Source organism: Triturus cristatus, chromosome 8 (genome assembly GCF_964204655.1).
Source record: "Triturus cristatus chromosome 8, aTriCri1.1, whole genome shotgun sequence".
NCBI classification, from domain to species: domain Eukaryota; kingdom Metazoa; phylum Chordata; class Amphibia; order Caudata; family Salamandridae; genus Triturus; species Triturus cristatus.
This window is the reverse complement of record NC_140591.1, coordinates 864,985,921-865,008,360: the sequence shown is the minus strand read 5'-3', so window position 1 is coordinate 865,008,360 and position 22,440 is coordinate 864,985,921. Positions and strand designations below refer to the sequence as shown.

At 49.5% G+C, this 22,440-nt stretch overlaps 1 protein-coding gene across 3 annotated transcripts in view; it reads left to right on the top strand.

Annotated features, from left to right (window-relative positions):
• Nucleotides 1–22,440, top strand: part of LOC146805190 (uncharacterized) — a 304,320-nt gene that overhangs the window by 233,933 nt on the left and 47,947 nt on the right. For 2 of the 3 annotated variants that reach the window (XR_014967806.1, XM_085622380.1), the window contains exon 4: nt 6,971–7,071. The exons of the other annotated variant lie outside the window; for it this stretch is intronic. Coding sequence is in view for 1 of the 2 variants with exons in the window: in XM_085622380.1 (XP_085478506.1) it covers nt 6,971–7,071 (101 nt within the window). In the remaining variant the exon portion in view is untranslated. The remainder of the gene's footprint in view (nt 1–6,970; nt 7,072–22,440) is intronic. 3 annotated transcript variants of the gene reach the window in all.

The window sequence follows — 22,440 nt, the reverse complement described above, 5'->3', positions numbered from 1 at the left end:
CAATTGTAACCTGGATACATCCATTGCTATTCAACCCGGTGCTCTGGATTTCAGGGGGGCATATCTCATCTATCCCTTGGGTGGAGATATTTTTGTCATTGGATTTTCTTGTTAGTTAGCGTTTATCCCCTGCACTTCTATATTTAATGACTCTTCTACAGATTAGATCTGTTTATCTATAGCACCTACTGCACCTATCAGGTAGTTTAAAAAGGAAATTTTTATTTGTTTGGGATTAGTACCCTGGTTGTCTGGTTTGTTACAGGGTAATTTTCTTTTCCCTATTTGTTTCTTTAATATTCAAACCACACCTTAAGGTCCGAGAAAAAAAGTTAATTCAGAGTGAGGGCTAAAATCAAGTAGGTCCGTAACAACACCTCCCCGGATGGATACCGGATAGTGGATACCGGAATCTATTTCCAACAGTCAAATCCTAAATTGGATTAGGAGGAACAATTGCACAGTACCTTTTTTGGTTGCAGATGAAATCACCTGGCTGATCCAGACACAAGTGAAGAGGGGGTGGCCCAGCCCAGCCTCATCCGGTCTCGGACGGGCCCGCCCTTGGCCTGGGCACGCCCGCGCGTGTCCCGCGCTGCGGGAGCCCGGAATTCCTTAAGTGCAACTCCTGGCACTGGATGACTGCGTCAGCGGCATACGCGCCGCGTGAAGTGCCGGGAAAGGTAGTCCGGAGTCCCGCTTGCGATGTCCCCACACACTGCTGGTAGGATGCTGGCGATTCCTTCAAGAGCTATAAAATATATCACATTTAATATATTGTATTGCGCATTCACTAAACACAACAAGCATTGGCATAGCCAATAGGTCTCGCCTTTGGGACCTTATAAGTGTTTAGCCATGCAACAGTTGATGTTGTTGCAACAAGGATATTGTATTGCATAAGTACTTATAAGGTCCCAAAGGCGAGACCTATTGGCTAAGCCAATGCTTGTTTTTGCACATGCACTCTCCCGGAGGCATCATTGTGTGAGAACCTGGAAAGCAGAAGCAACAGGTGCGCGTCAGACATTGCCGCCCATCAGACCTGTAAAGGGGGGGCCGGAAAACTGTACTGCCACACCTGATTCACAGTGAATATAAGCAATGCCCGCGCCTTTATTTTATTCATCTGATGTGCAGCTTGTGAGGTTACAACATTAAGGCCACTTTATCAGGCTGAAGGTTCATTTTTGTGAGACACGTCTGTGGACAAAAGTGTTTTTTTTTTTTTTTTTAAATAAGAGCCAGCACTTGACTGACACCAGACTTTATCATACACAAAGTAGTCCGTCAAAGCCGAGCTTTGGCGGACTCCTGGTGCTTACCTGTGTATTTGTCCCCAAAAGACCTATGATACAAGAAAATGAATCACTAACCACAGACAGTACTTTGTTAATGGCTCCTGGATCTCAATGCACATACTACCAATTATTTGCTTGTATCCTGCCTATAGAAAATACATCTTTTTTAGCTTCCCATTACTTGAAATTTGCAATTCACATTAATGAATTGATTCTTGTGATTTAAGTGAAATAATTAACGGGGTCGACACCAACTAATGGATTATGGGCTTGGAAAGAGCTCTTGTTTGGAGAATAATAGTAACAAAATATATAATCTATATATGCAATTTGTCTACAGTATGGCCTACCAGGTTGGCCGCACTAGTCATGAGGCACAGCCATGTGCCTAGAGATAAACAGATGCTGCTTATGTATGGAGAATGACTTACTAAATTAAAAATAACTTTGAAAAAGAAACAAGAAAAATATTTTAAGACAAAATACCAAGCGAAGTATTTGAAAAGGAAGAATTTATCACTGTCCTTTTTCATACTTTATTGCATCTCTGTATTGCATGTCAATTTTTGTTGTCTAGTGTTTTAGAAGTGTGACTTCAACTCCTTTGAAAAGAATCATAGGCAAGTAATGATAAGTGTTACTAGAACACCAAGATGACAAAATAGAACCAATTTACTCATTGGCATTTATGTATTTTTAATATTACATGTTTATTTTGGGGTAGTTAGCTTTAAAATACTGTGTTCTTCAAAGTGTCAGTAACTAAGGGGGGAGCCAGCAGATTAATTTAATTATGTGGCAACAGTAATTATTGCACAATTATTGATTTACTGCATTTGCCACATAATTCGGTGGTGGACGAGATTATTGCACAATTATTGATTTACTGCATTTGCCACACAATTCACCACATAATTTGCCACATAACTAGCATAATTTGTAGATTTCACCAACCTTTTACATCTGGCTCAAATGGTGGAATATTTTATTGCAAAAGAATGTGTCGCATAATTTGGGGGTTTGCTGAATAATTTGGATAATATTATCACCTAGTTTGGTCCTACATGCCACATACTTCTAGTGGCACTGACAACTTTAAAGCTCTGCAGAGTAGTATGGGGGTTGTCATTATGATGATGAATCCATATTTCAGAAGAGACTGTGAAATATTTTCCATGTTTCACGGTTTCCTGTGAAACATTGGTTTTTATACCAGTGTAATTTGTGCAATGAAAGATGCTTATAACACTCAGACGAGCGCACACTGGTGACTGCGTTCAGTGTGCTTTAAGAAATCAAGTGATATACAGTTAGCAATTAAACTTAAGTCTGTCATGAAAGGACGGTGTGCAAAAACATGAGCAACATTAGGTGAGTACAACATCAGCAATTCCACATCCTTTCCAATTACTCTCTTTTAGGCTCAAAATGTTAATTTGGTTGAGATGTACTTGTCTTCGCGCTAGAGTTACACAAAGGGGACTTTCATAAACTTACCCAAAGTGAAGGCAAACAACCTAAGGCCCAAAGTATCTTTCAGAAGATGAAAAACTGCGCTCACAAAAAACAAGAAAAAACGACAATGAATGAACGTGAAAACCTGGAAAGGGGCTCCTGCCCTCGAGCGCAGGAAGGGGTTTGTCTAAGGGTGCTCCGATGGTGCCTGCTGCTCTCTCTGCACAGCCGTCCTCTCCTCTTCTCTGGGCTGCCTGGGGCGGGACTGTGTGTATGTGGCAGTTACCATTGCCCAGCTTCACAGTGCTCTGATTCTCATTTCACTGCTGGGTTTGATTTTTAGGTCTCGCCTGAGACAGCGCTTTAGCGCTGCTCTCGCGAGAGCTTTTGTAAATGGGGGATCTGGAAGTGCAAACGAGTGCTTTCAGGCCTCCAAATACAGTGCATGTGCGCCGGGCGCGCGCACCATTTGGCAGCCTGCACACCGTTTGCTTTCACTTTCGCGGGCCGTACGGCCGCTTTGATGTGATCGCGATCACTTTCACACAGTGCATGTGTGCCAGGCGCACGCACAATTTGGCAGCCTGCGTGTACATTTCGCGGGCGCTTTGATGTTCTCAGTGAGCCGCGCGGCCACTATGAACATCAAAGCGCCCGCGAAATGTACACGCCATTTGCCACCCCCTCCCTTATCCTACTTCCTCCTTGTCTTGTTTTTTTTCACTTGCAGATCTGTAATTGAGCGACTACTTTAAAGTTAACTTCTGACACCAAAAAAACGCTTTAAAAAAAATAAGATTTTGGCAATGTATGCTGCCTCTGTGAGGTCTCACTGTACTCCATGCTTTCTGCACTCCCTGTCCCCCCCTGCCCTCGCGCGCTTCTGCTTCGCTGCTCTCCCCTCCTCTACCCAGCCCACCCTTGTTTTTCTTTCCACTGCTTGTCTTGGGGCCACTTGCAGATCTGTAATTGAGCGACTACTTTAAAGTTAACTTCTGACACCAAAAAACCGCTTTAAAAAAAATATGATTTTGGCAATGTATGCTGCCTCTGTGAGGTCTCACTGTACTCCATGCTTTCCGCACTCCCTGTCCCCCCCTGCCCCTGCCCTTGCACGCTTCTGCTTCGCTGCTCTCCCACCCTTGTTTTTCTTTCCACTGCTTGTCTTGGCGCCACTTGCAGATCTGTAATTGAGAGACTACTTTAAAGTTAACTTCTGACACCAAAAAAACGCTTAAAAAAAAAAAAGATTTTGGCAATGTATGCTGCCTCTGTGAGGTCTCACTGTACTCCATGCTTTCCGCACTCCCTGTCCCCCCCTGCCCTCGCGCGCTTCTGCTTCGCTGCTCTCCCCTCCTCTACCCAGCCCACCCTTGGCTTGAAGCGCAGCGCACGTGTTTATCAGGAAAAGCACGAACGTCAGTGGCTGCGCAGGCGTTCTCCTCCAATATTTTCACAACACCACTAAGGCACTATGGGACATGTAGTCCCGGCCTGCAGAACTGGAGACTGTTAGTAGTATCAATATGACCCAAATTGCTTGTGAGAGCTCCGATGACTCCGGAACCCGGAATCCAGGCGAGGGGGACGGCGAATCCGCTCCGGGTGCTCGGAGCGGTCTAGTGGCCCGAGCCTTCCAGACACACCTCCTTGCGTCACCAGCACCACGGACATGGGATTGGTGCAACGGCCACAAGGAGGCGGAGAGAGGGGCAGTCCTGGGTAGAAAAGAGGCGGGGAATGAAGAAAGCGCTGTCTGCCGACCGGAAGAGACTGCAAGCCAGACGGAGAAAGGCGAGAGTGGAGAAGCGGACGAGCCCGGGAGAGAAGGAGAGGAGCCCAGCGGAAAGGAGCCCAGCAGAGACGAGCCCAGCGGAGAGGAGCCCAGCGGAAAGGAGCCCAGCAGAGAGGAGCCCAGCGGAGAGGAGCCCAGCGGAGAGGAGCCCAGCGGAAAAGAGCCCAGCAGAAAGGAGCCCAGCGGAGAGGAGCCCAGCGGGGAGGAGCCCAGCGGTGAGGAGCCCAGCGGTGACCCAAGAGAGAGGAAGGCGGCAGATCCGAAGACCGGAGGGTCCGGGAGTGCAGAGACAACCGAGGACGCTCAAGGTCCCAGCACCGCGGCCCAGTTCCTGGGTCGTGGCTCAAGGAAAGTGACCGCTCGGGGTTCACTGTGGTGGTGGGCTGGGCAGAGCTGCATGGGGCTGTGAAACGGGGCACAAGAGGATTGGAGGGGAAGTTTGTGTTGCCCTAGCCTTTCTAACAGCACCCCGTCACACCTCGACCAGTTCCCTTTAGTCACATCAAAGCATACTTAAACACCCCACAATCCCTGGTGACGGTGGCACCCAAACCGACTAGCGTCTGAACAAACCAGTAACCCCGTGTATTTATCCTTTTGCATGTCGCTGAGACCCGGAGTCCACCACGAGAAGCGAGAACAGCCGACGGACTTCGCAAAGGAAGAAGACTCTGGTCCACACGGGACACTTTCCTCCTGACGTTCCACCCTTGTTTTTCCCTTTTTGAACCCCAGGTGTACTTTGACCCAGCAGCTAAGAAAGGCAAACCAATTAAAAAGAAGCAACACCTCTAAAAATAGTACTTGTTTCTGTCGTGTCTCTGACAAGCCTCTTTCTCCAAAGGTAGTCACCAGGGCCCGGCCGAACGGAACCCCCCCCGGGCTGGTACAAGTGGTGTCAGAAGTGGGATTTCCTTTGTTTTACTGCTGTGAAACATACCGTGTCGCCTCATGACATAACCCGTGCCCATGGAGAATGTCGTGTCCCAGTTGGCCGAGGGCCAAAGACATCTGCAACTGGTGTTGGAACAACAGATCCAAGCCGCCCGAGTAGAGCGGGAATCCCTACAAGGTGCTTTGAAGGACCAGGCCACCCTCATCGCCACTAATCAACAGGTCCAGGATACAGCCATTTTACGGCTAACTGATGTGATTGTCAACACCCAGGTCCGTCCACACTTCCCAGGAACAGTGCTTCAAAAATATCAAACAGGAGAAGACCCTGATTACTTTTTCTTGAATTTCGAGAGAGTGGCTACCACAGCGGCCTGGCCTCAGGAACGATGGGGTCAGTACATAGCCCCCCTTCTCTCCGGAGAACTACAGGCCGCATACCAATCCGCCAATCCCAACGGTACAACCCCCTATGCGGATGTAAAGAAAGCCATACTCTAACGGATGGGTTGTGATCAGGAACACTATCGCAATAAATTCCGGAGAGAGAAATGGTCCGTAGGCGAAAACCCCCGAGCGTTATATTTCCGGATACGGGACTTGGGACATAGGTGGTTAACTCCACACACTTCAACCCCGGAAGAGGTGGTAGAGAAAATCTACCTGGAACAATTCCTAGAAGCATTACCACCGAGCACCAGGTCCTGGATCAAGCAACACCCAATGCTCACCTCCACATCGGCGGTGGATCTTGCATGTGCTTTCCATAGGGCCCCTGACTTCAAATCCAGCACAGCCCGCCACCAGAGCCCTCCCAATGCCCTATGCCCACAGTTGCCTACGTTGCAGAAGAGTACCAGTCGCTCAGACAGCAGGCCTCCAACAAGCCCCCTGTTTGTTCCCCGACCACCCCATACAATAGGACCCGGTGGTCAAGGTCCCCAGTTTTACAACTGCGCAGAATGGGGGCACATCGCTAGGCATTGTCCCCACCGTACCCCTGTACCCGAACCCATGGAGGTGGGTTACAGCCGGGGCAGGGTGTTGGTAGCCAACACCGACCCCATCAAATATAAAACGGAGATTTTTATTAACGGAAAAAAGAAGCAAGCATTGCTAGACACAGGGTGTCATGTGACCGTAGTAGATAGCTCTTTAGTGTTTAAACCCCAAGTACAAGCAACCGAACAAGTCAGGGTGACATGCGTCCATGGGGACACTAAAACATATCCAGTGGCAAAAGTTCTTCTAGATGTTGACAACGACCCACATATACGGAATGTCGGTATCATTCCCTCCTTACCTGAGGCGGTTATAATAGGGACCGACCATCCTAAGTTCCAGCACTACATGGAGGGCCTAAAGACACAAACCCAGGCATGGTTACGGGAAGCCCCGTATAGAGAGGAAGAGTTGGAGGCGCCCCACAACAGGGACAAGAAAAGCAAAAGGGAGAAAAGGGAGGGGAAAAGGGAATATACCCGGGCTTTGTTATCACGTCACGCTTTCCCTCTCTCCCTCACAGATGCCAGCCCATCACAGCAGTGCAGTTTTCGAACGGCCCAAAGAGAAGATAGCGCACTCCAGTACGCTTGGGCCCAAGCACAAGACACACCGCCCGGACAGGTAGGACCTCACTTTTTGGTAAAACGTGGACTGTTGTATCGAGGGGTGAAGGAGGGCTCCCTGACTAAGACACAATTACTCGTCCCAAATCCATACCGTGAGCACGTCCTTTTACACGCACACAACAAGATGGGAGGGGGTCACTGTGGTAGAGAAAAAACCTTGAAATACCTTCTGGAGCGCTTCTTCTGGCCTGGTGTGTACAGGGATGTAGCTAGACACTGCGCCGCCTGTGTACGATGTCAATATACTTGCCCCGAAGCCCCTGCAAAAGCCCCATTGCATCCCTTACCCATCATTGATGTCCCCTTTAAGAGAGTGGGCATGGACCTAGTAGGCCCCTTGACTCCATCAGCCCGGGGACACCGCTATATTCTGGTTATAGTAGACTATGCCAGCAGGTACCCGGAGGCATTTCCCTTAACCACCATGACCACCCAGGCCGTTGCCCAAGCCATGATCGCTTTATTTTCCCGGGTGGGTTTTCCTTTCGAAATCCTCACCGACCAGGGCACCCCCTTTATGTCCCGTTTGATGTCCCAAATCTGTCAGATCCTGGGGATCAAGAGACTACGCACATCGGTATACCACCCCCAAACCGATGGCCTGGTGGAGAGGTATAACAAAACCATCAAACACCTCCTCCGCAAGGTCATTTCTGAGACAGGGAGGGATTGGGACCGCCAGTTACCTCTCGTTCTCTCTGCCTTACGGTCCCATGAACAGGCGTCCACAGGGTATTCACCCTTTGAAATACTTTTCGGGCGGAAACCCAGGACCCTGCTCGACATGGCAGCCGAACAGTGGGAGGAGGAGGATGAGGAGGGAAAACCGTTGTTGAAATATGCCACAGACCTCAGGGCCTCCCTGTTTCACATATGGGGAATCGTACACGACAATACGAAGCGGGCACAGGAAACCCAAAAGAAACAATATGACATGCGAAGCAAACTGCGAGAGTTTCAACCTGGGGACAGGGTGCTATTGCTGCTTCCCTCTACTGAGGATAAGCTCCTGATGAAATGGCAGGGTCCTTATGAGATAGACCACAAAGTGTCCCCTGTGACATATAGCGTAAAACTACCCCATCGCGCCCGCGGTAGGCAAATTTATCACGTCAATCTGCTGAAGAAATGGGAAGAAACAACACCCACCCAACCCGCCTATCTGGTCTGCTCGAACAAGCAGGTGGAAATAGCACTCCCCACCAAACTAGACCATGTACCCGATCCGGTGCCACAGGGGGAGGTCTTGTCACCCCCTCAAAAGAACCAGTTAGAAAACCTAATAGACTGTTATCCCGGCCTGTTTTCCTCAAAACCCGGGTTAACCTCTATCGTCCAACATGAGATAGTCTCCTTGGAGAAACAAATAGTGAGACAAAAACCATATCGCATCCCGGCAGCCCGTAGAGAAGCGGTAGAAAAGGAAGTAGTGGACATGTTAAACGCAGGAATTATCGAACCCTCCCTGAGTGACTGGTGTTCACCGATTGTCATTGTACCGAAACCAGACGTAAGTCTCCGTTTCTGTATAGACTTCCGACAAGTGAACGCCCTCACGAAGTTCGATACCTATCCTAGCCTAGGATCGACGAACTAATAGAGCGACTCGGAAAGGCCCGTTATATGTCCACACTAGACCTTACAAAAGGTTATTGGCAAATCCCTTTGTCCCCTCAGTCGCGAGAAAAAAACGCCTTTGCCACCCCCTCCAGTCTGTATCAGTTCAAGGTCCTGCCCTTTGGCCTGCATGGGGCACCTGCCACATTCCAAAGACTGATAGACACTATCCTAAAACCCTACACGGCCTATGCAGCAGCCTACCTAGACGACATCGTTATTTACAGTCAGACATGGGAGGACCACCTATATCATCTAGGGGAGGTGTTTTCGGCTATTCAGGCCACTGGTCTCACGATTAACCCTAAGAAATCACTGTTGGGTACTAAGGAAATCCAGTATTTGGGGTATACCATCACAGACGGATGCATAAAGCCCCAAATAAACAAAGTAGAAGCCGTTAAAAACATTCCCAAACCAACCACGAAAAAGGACGTCCGCTCCTTCTTGGGTTTTATCGGGTATTACCGCCGATTCATTCCTTCTTTTTCCTCCCTAGCCAGTCCTCTGACTGCTCTACTAACAAAAGCACACCCCACCCGTATACAGGACTGGACTCAAGAACACGAACACAGCTTTCAAGCCCTCAAAAACGCCATCTGTACAGCCCCTGTCCTTAGTTGCCCGGACTTCACGATGCCTTTTGTCCTACAAACAGACGCTTCGGGACTCGGCCTCGGGGCCGTGTTATGCCAGCCTGACCACAAAGGCGACTTACGGCCACTCCTGTACATCAGCCGTAAGTTGTTTCCCAGGGAGACCCGGTATTCAACCATCGAGATAGAATGCCTTGCTATCAAGTGGGCTGTGGAAACGCTACAATATTACCTGTTGGGAAGACAGTTCACAATATTAACTGACCATGCCCCTCTCACCTGGTTGTCCCGTAACAAGAACTACAATGCACGCATCCTTCGATGGTTTCTGGCATTACAACCTTTTTCCTTCCAGACGATCCATGTACCAGGGTCCCAGAACGTCGGTCCAGACTATCTCTCCCGCCACCCATCATCTGAATGGCCCCTACGTCCATTCCTAAGGGAGGGGATGTGTGAGAGCTCCGATGACTCCGGAACCCGGAATCCAGGCGAGGGGGACGGCGAATCCGCTCCGGATGCTCGGAGCGGTCTAGTGGCCCGAGCCTTCCAGACACACCTACTTGCGTCACCAGCACCACGGACATGGGATTGGTGCAACGGCCACAAGGAGGCGGAGAGAGGGGCAGTCCTGGGTAGAAAAGAGGCGGGGAATGAAGAAAGCGCTGTCTGCCGACCGGAAGAGACTGCAAGCTAGACGGAGAAAGGCGAGAGTGGAGAAGCGGACGAGCCCGGGAGAGAAGGAGAGGAGCCCAGCGGAAAGGAGCCCAGCAGAGACGAGCCCAGCGGAGACGAGCCCAGCGGAAAGGAGCCCAGCAGAGAGGAGCCCAGCGGAGAGGAGCCCAGCGGAAAAGAGCCCAGCAGAAAGGAGCCCAGTGGAGAGGAGCCCAGCGGGGAGGAGCCCAGCGGTGACCCAAGAGAGAGGAAGGCGGCAGATCCGAAGACCGGAGGGTCCGGGAGTGCAGAGACAACCGAGGACGCTCAAGGTCCCAGCGCCGCGGCCCAGTTCCTGGGTCGTGGCTCAAGGCAAGTGACCGCTCGGGGTTCACTGTGGTGGTGGGCTGGGCAGAGCTGCATGGGGCTGTGAAACGGGGCACAAGAGGATTGGAGGGGAAGTTTGTGTTGCCCTAGCCTTTCTAACAGCACCCCGTCACACCTCGACCAGTTCCCTTTAGTCATATCAAAGCATACTTAAACACCCCACAATCCCTGGTGACGGTGGCACCCAAACCGACTAGCGTCTGAACAAACCAGTAACCCCGTGTATTTATCCTTTTGCATGTCGCTGAGACCCGTAGTCCACCACGAGAAGCGAGAACAGCCGACGGACTTCGCAAAGGAAGAAGACTCTGGTCCACACGGGACACTTTCCTCCTGACGTTCCACCCTTGTTTTTCCCTTTTTGAACCCCAGGTGTACTTTGACCCAGCAGCTAAGAAAGGCAAACCAATTAAAAAGAAGCAACACCTCTAAAAATAGTACTTGTTTCTGTTGTGTCTCTGACAAGCCTCTTTCTCCAAAGGTAGTCACCAGGGCCCGGCCGAACGGAACCCCCCCCCCGGGCTGGTACATTGCTTATTTAGGGCGTTGTCAATATGCGAGCCCTGTCACGTTTATTTGCTGCAGCTCAAATGCGGCGCGCAATTAGTCTTGTTTGCTGTTCAAGGCATGTTGCTAATCCCGACAGTGCATATGAGTACATTATACTTTTGCCCTCTAACATGAGCCATACGTGATTTCACAGGTATTCCCCCATGGTGCTTTCAAAGGAGATATAATAACAACGTAACACAGCGTGTCTCCTTTGCCTTTCATTTTTTCAAGCAGCACGTTTCCAATAGATGTTTTTTACCACTGTTCTGTGCCGCCTGGCTGCCGTGCACACCACACGTGTGGCACTGTTCTCATAGCCATAGGATGACAGCACTGCACTCGCTGCAACACATGCCTGCACAACTCACAATGACTGGCCTCTCTGAGATCCAGTGACATCTACACCACCCTGTACATATGGAGGAAGGTGCCACTCTTACATTTCTGCAGGTCCAGCTAAGATTTCATGACTGCATGCACTCCACTGTACACCCGAAGTAGCACTGGTCTCACCATGTCACGTAAAAGGCAAGCCCTAATCTTAAACAGACACACACTGACACATACTTTGGGGCATGCACTTCGATCACCAGCACATCGAATTAATGGTTGCTGGCTATACCACTACCATGCAGACTCTGGAGGGACAGCTTTTAAACAACAAGCATTTGCAATGCAATAGGTCTCGCATTTACGCTTGTTTGAGCTATTGACATTGCAAATAATAATGCCTTTTATTTTTGTTTTAAAAACATAAATACAAGGCATTGTTATTTACAATGCCAATAGCTGTAACTCTCGTAACTTCGAGACCAATTGCATTGCAAATGCTTGTTTCACTATTCTATGAGTCGCTCTCACTTCCTTGTAATTCAGGTGATGGATTCCACAGTGAACGAAAACCTCAAGCTGTTCGCACGCGATGCTGTTTATCTTTGGACGGCACTTGCAGGCAGTAGGCAGCAGATGGCGCTGGAGGGCCAGAGAAGAGTAAGAAACTTAGGAAGGGAAACACAGCGGCGAATGTCTTCAAAAGACTGGCGCCGAGTTCTTAAGGGCATATTAACAAGCTGGTGATAAAAAATTATCGCCGCTTTTGCGGCCGTTTTCGGCCGAAAAGCGGCGATAATTTTATCGCCTAATTAGCAAGGCCACGCTAACGCGTGAAACCTTGCTTTAGCATCAGGATTCCTTAAGCCCAGCTTTCCATCTCTAATGAGATGCAAAGTGGGTGTTCCTGACCTAACATGACAGGAGAAATGTCGCTAAGCGACATTTCTCCTATTATCAAGCCCCACGCTATGAAGCATAGCGTCAGGAAAAGTAGCGATAACCCCTGTTATCGCTACTTTCCTTACACCTGCTTCAGGACTGACTTAGCCTTGATATCCTATGGAAGGTGGATATCATGGCTAAGTTTGTGAGTCCTATCAGCAAGCTAACGCCACACTACGTGAGAATATCGCTGGGTTTCCAGCGATAATCTCACGTTAGGCAGTTAGCGTGAGGATTTTTATCGCTGAGGAGATAAGCGTTGCTAATAGCACGCTATCTCAGCGATAAAAATCCATGTTACCCGGCGATAATTATCCTCACGCTAAGAACGCTGAGCGATAATTATCGCCGGTTGTTGCTGATATGCCCCTTAACTTGTACAGCGGTCTCAAGTGGCGTATGCCGCCTGTAATTTTTGGGGACACGTTTTGTTACCATCAGCATACTTGGACCCAGGGCAGAAAAGAGAAAGTGAAATTGGAAGACAGAAAGAAAGCAGTGATAAAGACCCTGAGTGGCAGATGGACTGACAGGGCAAGGTGGTGGAAGAAAGAGGCACGGTGTGCAATCAAGACTCGTGGTATTCGGCAGTGATGGGCTCATAAGAAAATCTTTGACCCCCCCTGCACTTTTTTCATTTGTGCAAATTAAGAGCTGAATTAACCGCGTGCTCGTTTAACAGCTGCCCAGTCGGCACAGGCCCACCTCTCCTCATAACCACGACTTCTTCACACAGCACTTTGTAGTGTCGCGGTCTAGTTGACGCGCACTACGTCAGGGTAGGAATGCGCGTAGCGGCCATATTGGACGCTACTGCGCATGCGCGTTTGTTAGCGCGGCGCGAGAGAAGCGAACGGAGCTTGTAGCCCGGCGCTCTCTCGGTGAGGTGATTATAAGTGTGAATAAAAGCAATTTACACAGTTACAACCTGTCTACTGCATGTCCTTGGGAAGTACCTGCACCACACAGAAAGTAGCAACTTTACAGTGGCGACGAGGCTCGGACAGAGCGCACCCGGTGATCCACAGTGAGGGAGGTGCCCCCAACCTGCACATAGGAGGAAGACCTACGCAGGGGGACGACACGACACGCGGAGAGCAGATCCAGGAGGTCGAGGACAGACACCTACGCACCGAGAGAGCACGGCAGTGGCAGACGGACGCCAGAGGGAGGCACGAGAGCAGTAAGTGTGCCGTCCACGAGGTAGAAGAAAGTCAAGGGCGAACCGTAGTGCGGCAGCAGAGACCCTGGCGGAATCGGGTGGAGACGGCGCAGGCAGCTCCAACGAGATCCCAGTGACCCGAACAAGGGGGGAGAGGACAGAAGCGCCGGGTAGCCCGAGGAAACAGGCGGACGCCAAAGATGAGTGCGCAGGCATCAGCATTAACGACGCCGGTTCCGTTCCTCCCACGACCAGGAGAACCCCAAATGAAATGGGAAGACTGGAGGGAGTACTTCAAAAATTACCTAGAAGCAATGGAAGATGAGAACGAGGAGGCGTTCTCCAGCGCCAGGAGGAAGAGGATACTCTTGCACAACCTGGGACCAGAAGGCATACGGGTATTCCAAAACCTAACACCGGTCGCCAGACAGGCTGCGGACACCGACGTGTTCAAACACGCCCTTGAAGATTTGGACAACCACTATCGTCCCGCAGTATGCACCTCCATCGACCGCTACAACTTCCAGCAGAGGAAGCAAGAAGCGGGGGAAACGATAGACGATTACGTGGCGGCACTGAGGAAACTTGCGATAACATGCAAATATGGGGTATTGCAAGACGAATTCATCAAAGACCAAATCGTAATGCATACGACAAGCAAATCAGTGCAAGATAAATTGTGGGCGAGTGGAGATGCGACGCTGAAAGACGTGATCGCCATAGTGAAGAGGGCAGAGCTGACCAAGCGCTACGCAGAAGCGGCAAAGAGAGATCAAGCCCCGAGACTCACGATAAACAAGGTAGACGATGCGGACCAGTATGGAAGAGGAAAACCGGCGCCTGGAGAATACAGAGGATCATACAAGGCGAAAGGAAAACCGGGACAGCCGTGGAAGCAAGACAAGGGAGAAACGGCGAGGTGCTACAGATGTGGAAGCCCGAGCCACGCGGCACATGACAAACGGTGCCCCGCCTTCAGAGCCAAATGTGCATTTTGCGGCCTGGTCGGCCACTATGAGAAGGTGTGCAGAAGGAAAGGGAAACAACGCGCGGTGAAATTCGTGGCACAGGACATAGGTGAAGAAGAAGACGGCCAGGAGGAAGACGATGAAGTCCTGTGCGTGGAAGACCAGGTACTGGGCATCGAGGGGAGAAGTGCGCGCAAGCCCCAGTGCAACATGCTCATCGGAGGAGTTGGAATCACCATAGTGGCGGATTCGGGGTCTCCTTACACGATCGTCCAAAGATCGGTATGGAACGAGAGGTTCGAACCCACACTGGGCTCACGCCTAGATCCACCCGACATACGACCGGTCACCTACACAGGGGAACCCATTCCGATGGTAGGATTCAGGAGACTGCTGTTCCAGTTCAAAGAACGCAGCGCCCACTGTGAACTATATGTCGCGGAGAAGGGACAATCAGTCCTTGGGTGGATGGACCAGGGAGAGTTGGGCGTACAGCTGAATCCAGGAGGGGACATCCAAGTGCTGGTGACTTTGGACGGAGAAGAGTTGACAGCAGCGAAATGGCGGGGCGGACACCCGAAAGTGTTCGGCGGCAAGATCGGTAAACTTGAGAAGTTTACCCACAAGATCGTCCTCAAGGAGAACGTCAGCCCTGTGGCGCACAGAGTAAGGAACATACCGATCGCAGTGAGAGAGGCAGTGCAACAGGAACTACACCGACTGGAGGACGGGGGAATCATCGAACCGATCGACAGCGCGGAGTGGTTGGCGCCACTGGTAGTGGCCATGAAACCGTCAGGCAAGGTGCGCTTATGTGTGGATCTCTGAGAATTAAACAAGTGCATCGTGGTAGAGAAATTCCCCTTACCGCGCATAGAGGAAATGTTGGCCCGCACGAAAGGCGTGAAATGGTTCTCCACCATTGACCTGCAATCGGCATACCACCAGGTGGTGCTGCATCCCACGAGCAAGAAACTGACGTCATTTATAACGCCGTTTGGATGCTATCAGTTCTGTCGCATGCCCTTCGGACTAGCGTCCGCAGCAGCAGTGTTCCAAAAGCTGATGGCCCGCCTATTCAAGGGTATAGAGGGAGTGCAATACTTCCAGGATGATATCCTAGTAATGGGGAAGGAGCTAGAAGACCACGACGAGAAGTTGGAAGCGGTGTTAAAGATCTTGGAGGAAAACGGTCTGACGGCGGAGTGGAAGAAGGGTCATTTTGGAAGGACATCAGTCACATACCTGGGGCACGAGATAGGAGAACATGGGATAACACCGAAGAAAGGGAACGTGAAGGCCATCTGTAACGCGCCCCCGCCCACATCCAAGGAAGAAGTAAGGTCCTTTCTAGGGATGGCGGAATACTACAGCAAGTTCGTCCACCATTTCGCCACGAAAACACACAACATGAGACAACTCACGAGGGACAAGACTGTGTTTGCATGGACGGAAGAGGCGCAAGAAGAGCTTGACACGGTGAAACGTGAAATCAGCCAGGCGATCCCGCTGCATAAGTACGACCCCCGGGGGAGATCCATATTGATGACGGACGCAAGCGAAAAAGGGTTAGGAGCGGTGCTCATGCAAGAAAGACCAGAAGGCGGGACGGAGACGATCAGCTTCGCGTCCAGAACATTGACGTCTCCTGAACAAAAGTTCAGCGTCATCGAAAAAGAGATGCTAGCCGTGGTCTGGGCCATGGGAAAGTACCGCCAGTTCCTGTGGGGCACACGTTTTCAAGTGAAGACGGACCACAAACCCCTAGTGAAGGTTTTGACGTCCTGCGGCCATGCTAGCGCCACACCCCGGATTGCAAAAATGACGCTGAAACTCCTGGAGTACAGGTACGACGTGGAGTACATACCGGGCTCGAGAAACAAGATAGCGGATTACCTCAGCAGGGCGTCAGCAATGGAAAGCGCCACCAGTGGCACAGAGGAAGAAGACGAGTTGGTGGCCCTGACAGACGATCCGGAAAAGACCATCAGTAGACAGGAGTGGAAAGACGCGTACACAGCAGATGGAGATCTGGGCGACATCAAGGAGTACATCATACAAGGGTGGCCGGAGAGGAGACGACAGAGGCCCAAGGTCCGGCAGTTCTATGAGGTTCGAGAGGAGCTGTCGGTGGGGAGCGACGGAGTGTTCGTATACAGAGGAAACAGAGTAGTACCACCGGAGAACATAATACCGGACCTGCTATCCATATTACACGAAGGACACCTGGGAATCGTGAAGACGAAGGCCAGGACCAAACAAACGTATTGGTGGCCGGGGATGGATATGCAAGTAGAAAGACACGTGAGGGACTGCGCGCAGTGCCAAGGAGCGGACAAAATACTAAAGCCAATGAGGCCGGCACTAGGGAAATTCACGAATCCCAGCAACCCATGGGAAGAGGTGGCAGTGGACATCCTAGGACCTATACTGGACGATCAGGGGATACCCAAATACCTATGCGTATTAGTGGACAAGTACTCAAAGTGGCCAGAGGTACACATCCAAGAGGTCATGGACACGGACGCTATATTGCGCTTCCTCAAGGAGGTATTCCTCAGGGAAGGCATCCCCAGAACTATAATCAGTGACAATGGTCCCCAATTCACCTCGGACAAATGGTCCAAATTCGCAGAAAGGAATGGCATTCTACTCAGACACACGTGAATATATCATCCGGCCAGTAACGGACAAGTAGAAAGGTTTAATAGGGTGCTCATGGGCTCCATACAGGCCGCCATCACGAGGGGCAAAGACTGGGAAAAGGAAGTACAAAGCACCATCTGGGCATACCGCATCACCCCCACCGGTACGGGGTACAGCCCCTTCCAAATCCTACGAGGAAGGCAACCCTTCACCAGAGACAATGTTGCTTGGCAAGAGAAGACAATCACCAGCAAGTGGTCTCCAGCGGTGGTACAACACAACCTGGAGAAGGCACAACGCATTTACACGGAACACTACAACCGCAACAGAAAGGTGAAAGAGACAGTGTTGGAAAAAGGGGAGTGGGTCAGAGTGAAGCTGGCAATTCTAAAGCAAAAGGGAGAAAGCAAGTACTCCCCACCCCTAAGAGTGGAAGAAGTGTACGACCGAGCAGCGTTGCTCAGTGATGGAAACGTGTGGTCCCAGGACCGCATGGCCAAGAGCAACAAAATCTTACAATGGCCCCGGGAGGACGCGGAAGGGGCGACACCACCAGAAGGGGCGACAAGAGAAGCAGGAGCTCCTAAGAGAGAATGCGGAGAGAACAGGAGTGAAGAACAAGACGGTGAGAGAGACATACTGGATGGATGGGCCCCAGAGGGAAGAGCCCGGGAAGACGGTGAGGACGGAGTGAGAGAGAGCCAGGGCACTCCGGAAGGTAGAAGAGGGAGCCCGGTCGCAGAAGGAGGCCAAGAAGGACATACCACCCCGGTAAGACACACCCGGGTTGGGCGAGCAGTGGTGAGACCAGCCAAGCTCAGAGACTATGAAATGGACTGACCACATGGTTAGGTACATTGTGTTGTATAGTATAAAAGGGGGAGATATGTAGTGTCGCGGTCTAGTTGACGCGCACTACGTCAGGGTAGGAATGCGCGTAGCGGCCATATTGGACGCTACTGCGCATGCGTGTTAGTTAGCGTGGCGCGAGAGAAGCAATTTACACAGTTACAACCTGTCTACTGCACGTCCTTGGGAAGTACCTGCACCACACAGAAAGTAGCAACTTTACACACTTTCTGTTTCGCTTCGTCCGAAACCGCCTCATCACTATATCACGCTGCGTTTAGGCAGGGTGCACTTCTTGGCTGAAGTTGCGAACCGCTCCTTGACCCCCTCGCCCAGGTTCTGCCTGCTGGGCTATACCCCTGGCCAGCTAAACATAAAGTCTCAACCCATTACATTGAATTGGCCCCAGTGCTTGCACAGCATAGAATTACTATGCACTAGAAACAAGTTATGGGTTCCAAGATTGAGCGCTGGAGGGTGAACGTTCTGTGATGGACGGAATAGGAAGAGATTGCACTACTGTGGGAAGTGTATCAGGGCAGGAGACCTATAGAATCCACATGAGCTTGGGAATCGCTACTGTCTGACATGCAGGGAGGTGAAGCTGCGAGTGATAATTCTATCTCTGATGGGGTTGAAGGTAGCGCTCACTTGGTTGCCGGAGGATGAACTTTCCTCAGACACTGAAGTACTGCAGGACTGCTGGGCTGGCTTCAATTCCATTGATTCATTAGAGCTCACCAATACGTGTGAAATACAGGGTGGTACAGGGAGGGCACTGATTGATTGCTTCTCCTATATTTAGATCAATTATCTGCCTCAATGATGAGGGGGAAACAAACACTGCAGGAGTTGATGGGTTGAGCAGGTTAGGGTGTGTTTGATAGATGACGGGGGACGCATACCCTCATTGCCTGGATAATACTCATACAAACTCTTACACCTGTGGGGGGGGGGGGTTGTTACTCATTGTTATGCGAAACACCAACCTGGGTATTCACTGTTGCTTATTGTTTATTACTGACTGACAAGGGGAGGGAGGGGCAAGATGCCCACAGTTGTAAACTTTATTTTGCTCTTTTATGTTGTATCAAAGGGTGTACTGTGCTGGCGCACTGCATAGCAATAAAGTTGGTTTACAAAAAAAAACCCATCCTTATACATGTAACGAGTTCATCTTCTTGATAAGTAGTGCCCATGGAGGAAAAGTTAAGATTACCTGAAATCATTGTGTCTAATTCCAATTTCACCCGGCCACATCCACAGGTTTCTTTTTCTCGGGGGTCTGAATTTCCCTGCTTACCTCTGAACTTTCACAACCCTTAGGGGACCAATTAAAGAATCTACCAAATCTTCTATGTCCTGTGAATTAGCACCATTTTAGGATCCAGGAGTATTAAAGTTTTCCTCTGGAACTGTTAATTGAAATATATTCGGGTGAATTCCAAATGGACATGTGAGAATTGTGAGGTAACGGGGCAGGTTTCTCAACGGGAGTGAGTCCTGTCACACTCAACGTCGAAGATTCAGGGGCAAAATATGATGGGGCTACCTTGGTCAGCACTAAAGGAGTGCTCCCCATCACTCCCCAATTTGGGGACACAGGCACTGTAGTTGACGTATTTACTGCAGTAGGAACTGTAAAAGACTGTTGTACCCCCAGACGACTCAGTGGAGAGGAGTTGGCCTAATGGCTAGAGTGGTCGACCTCGAATTGGGAACTGGGTTCGAGTCTCGGCATTGACGCTGAACATCCTGTCATTCTGGGCAAATCACTTAATCTCCCCGCGCCTAACAAAAAAAGTGAATGTGTCCTCATGTAATGCTACTGGTGCTATGAAAAGCGCTCTGATACCCGATTCGAGTCAAGTTTGCGCTGTATAAAACACTGTAAAATAAAATTTAAAAAAATTATATAAAGGAACAGCAGAGGCAATAGTGACTGTTGGAGGGAGGATTTATTACAGGACAAGGAAGCTAGGGGCGGTACTCAGAGCCCCGGGAGCCACCACAGAACTGAGCAGGAGAGTTAGTCAGGGACAAAAGGGGCACCTTAATTTGAACCGGGGTGCCTAGGAATGCTTGCTCTAAAATCGAAGAAAATAGACATGTGAGACATGGAATTGGAGGCAGAATACAATGGCAGTTTAATGAGAAGATGCAACTTCAAAGAAACTGCAAGACAAAGGCATAAAATACAGAATTCAGATAATCACATGGAGCTCATCATGATACCCTCCGTATCTGCACTATTGTACTGTCAGAGAGAAAGAGAACACATTTATAAGTGCAATTGAAGAAACAGGTTACATCAAGGAGAAACATTTCAGAGTATAAGAACTCTGTCACCTAGGAACTCTCACGTTTACTCTAGAGCAAGCATTCCTGCAATTACAATGAATACATTATGTGAATACAAAAAAGGAAAAACAAATAAAGAGAACAATAATTAAACATAACAGAACATTTCATATGGGTAAAATACAACATAATGCTAAGCAGACGCAAGAGCTTCTTTTGCTCTTGGGGAAAACTCTACGCAGTCCGTAACCCACATACAGACAGCGAGGTAGTCCGATGATGTCTGTGTGAGCCCCCCTTTTATATCATTTGTAGGCTATGAAAGGCGCCTAAAATAACCTAATCTTGCGCCACTTATACCTACGTCAGGCTACCCAAAAAAGCTATGTCTGCAATAGTTACCAGACATCTGCGGTGGCCACTTCCTTAAAACTGCAATAGTTACCAGACATCTGCGGTGGCCACTTCCTTAAAAGCATGTACCAGTCCAGGAAGCCGCCTACTGTATGTCGAAAGAAGAGGGGGATGTTGAACTCATACAGTGAACTGAGCACTCGGGTAGGGTGGGGGCTACTGGTTTGGAGCAGAGTGCCTTGCAGAAAGAGAATATAATTTGGGTCAGACCTGCCATCAGCCTGCTATACAGCAAAATGGCAGACCTATGGTCAATTTAACAAAGAAGGGCCTACACAGGGGTTTTATGCTGGCTGAGTGGTAATTGTCATATAGTAACACAGGACCCGCTGGTCAATTTAATATGGCCTACAAATTAGGCTGGAAGGGCAAGGACAAGGGTCTCATAATTCAGGTGTGGCCAGAACGGGCCAGGGGCCCCCTATGATACAAAACCTACCCTCTCTCATTCCCCCCTCTTGTTCATAATATGAACAAACTCCTGACAGCATACCTATCAGGTCTTTGAGGTATTTGGTAATGGTAGACGCATTTAGGGTGGTCCCATTATTACTTCTACAACTTCTATAAGTGCCAAGATATTCATATTCCCTGTTCTATGCTTGTTCTCCCTTTGCTAATTATGCAGTTCTCAGGAGGTGCAACTGCTACGTACTCGGTATGTCTACAGAAGAGGATATTGCACATTAGGACAAACAGGTATGACATTGTAACACATGCTCTGCCAACCGTCCCCTTGTCCCGTCTTCATCAATGGTAACTCATTCAATGTGGTACAAAAGTCATTATAATAGCAGAAAAGTGGGATCAATGCTGCTAGTGGCACCCATGATCATTTTCTCTAATTGTTCTGAAAGTCTTGAGCAAGTCTTGAGGCATTGTTCCAATCGTTGGTACGTGTGGCTAGTGTGACTAGTTGGAAGAATGTCTTATCTTCTGCTGCGTCTGTACTACGTTCCAAAAGAGTCTGCTGAATAATGATGTAGAGCCTCAGAGATGATACCTTTAAACAGAAAAAGTAACCGTTGGTGCCCGTCTTCAAGTAATTTGAGAGGTTTGCAAGCACTTCTTATTACTTGGGCACATTCGATATGAAGAAACAAAGTGAAGAAAAGGTAAAGATGTCTCGTTGCCACCTCTTGTAGACTGAGGGGTTGGGGCGTCGATGTTTCCAGACGTTCTTTAGGTGATGTTTCCTAGGGGCCCGCTTACACACTCGTCCTTTCTCCTCTGTGTAGCACGTGCAGCCCTTCAGGATGAACTTGGGATACCATTCCCACTTGGTAGTTTCCGTGGAACGCATGTAGCTTCTGTATGGCTCCTTGCCCCTTTCACAACCCCTCAATCACATGTGAGATGAACGCCGGTCCATTTTCAGAACCCAAAAGCATAGGTTCTCGAAAGCGCGGTATGAACTCTTTCAGGAGGCATTTGGCAATAGTTTGTGCACTGCTGTTCTTGAATTGGCATGCTTTAGTCCATTTGCTGATCATGCACACAATGACCAACACGTACTTGTAGTTTCAGTAGGAGATATGTTGATGAAGTCCATTTCATGTGGGGAAATGAAGTGTCCTGAGGCAGTGGAAATACAGCTTTAGGAAAACAGTCTGGTCCTCCTATCACATCGTACAAGTGTTGAACCATGAAAAAAGACAGGTCATGGGGGCAAGCATTATGGTTGATAAACATCCCTGTCCATTTGGGCCTATTCATATCCCTTTTCTGTTTGCATACATCCTCCCCTGTTCTCTTCTTCCTTTCCTTCCACCTAGCCCTTTTATTATTTATCTAGTCTCCTTTGCTATTCTTTCTTGAACATCTGCCTCAATAAATTCTTTACCAATTGATACACAGTCCTTGGGGGGGGGTGTGTGCAACACATTCTACAATCGGAACTGGAAGCAACAGGCCTTGCAATAGTTGAGTTATTAATGGTGCAC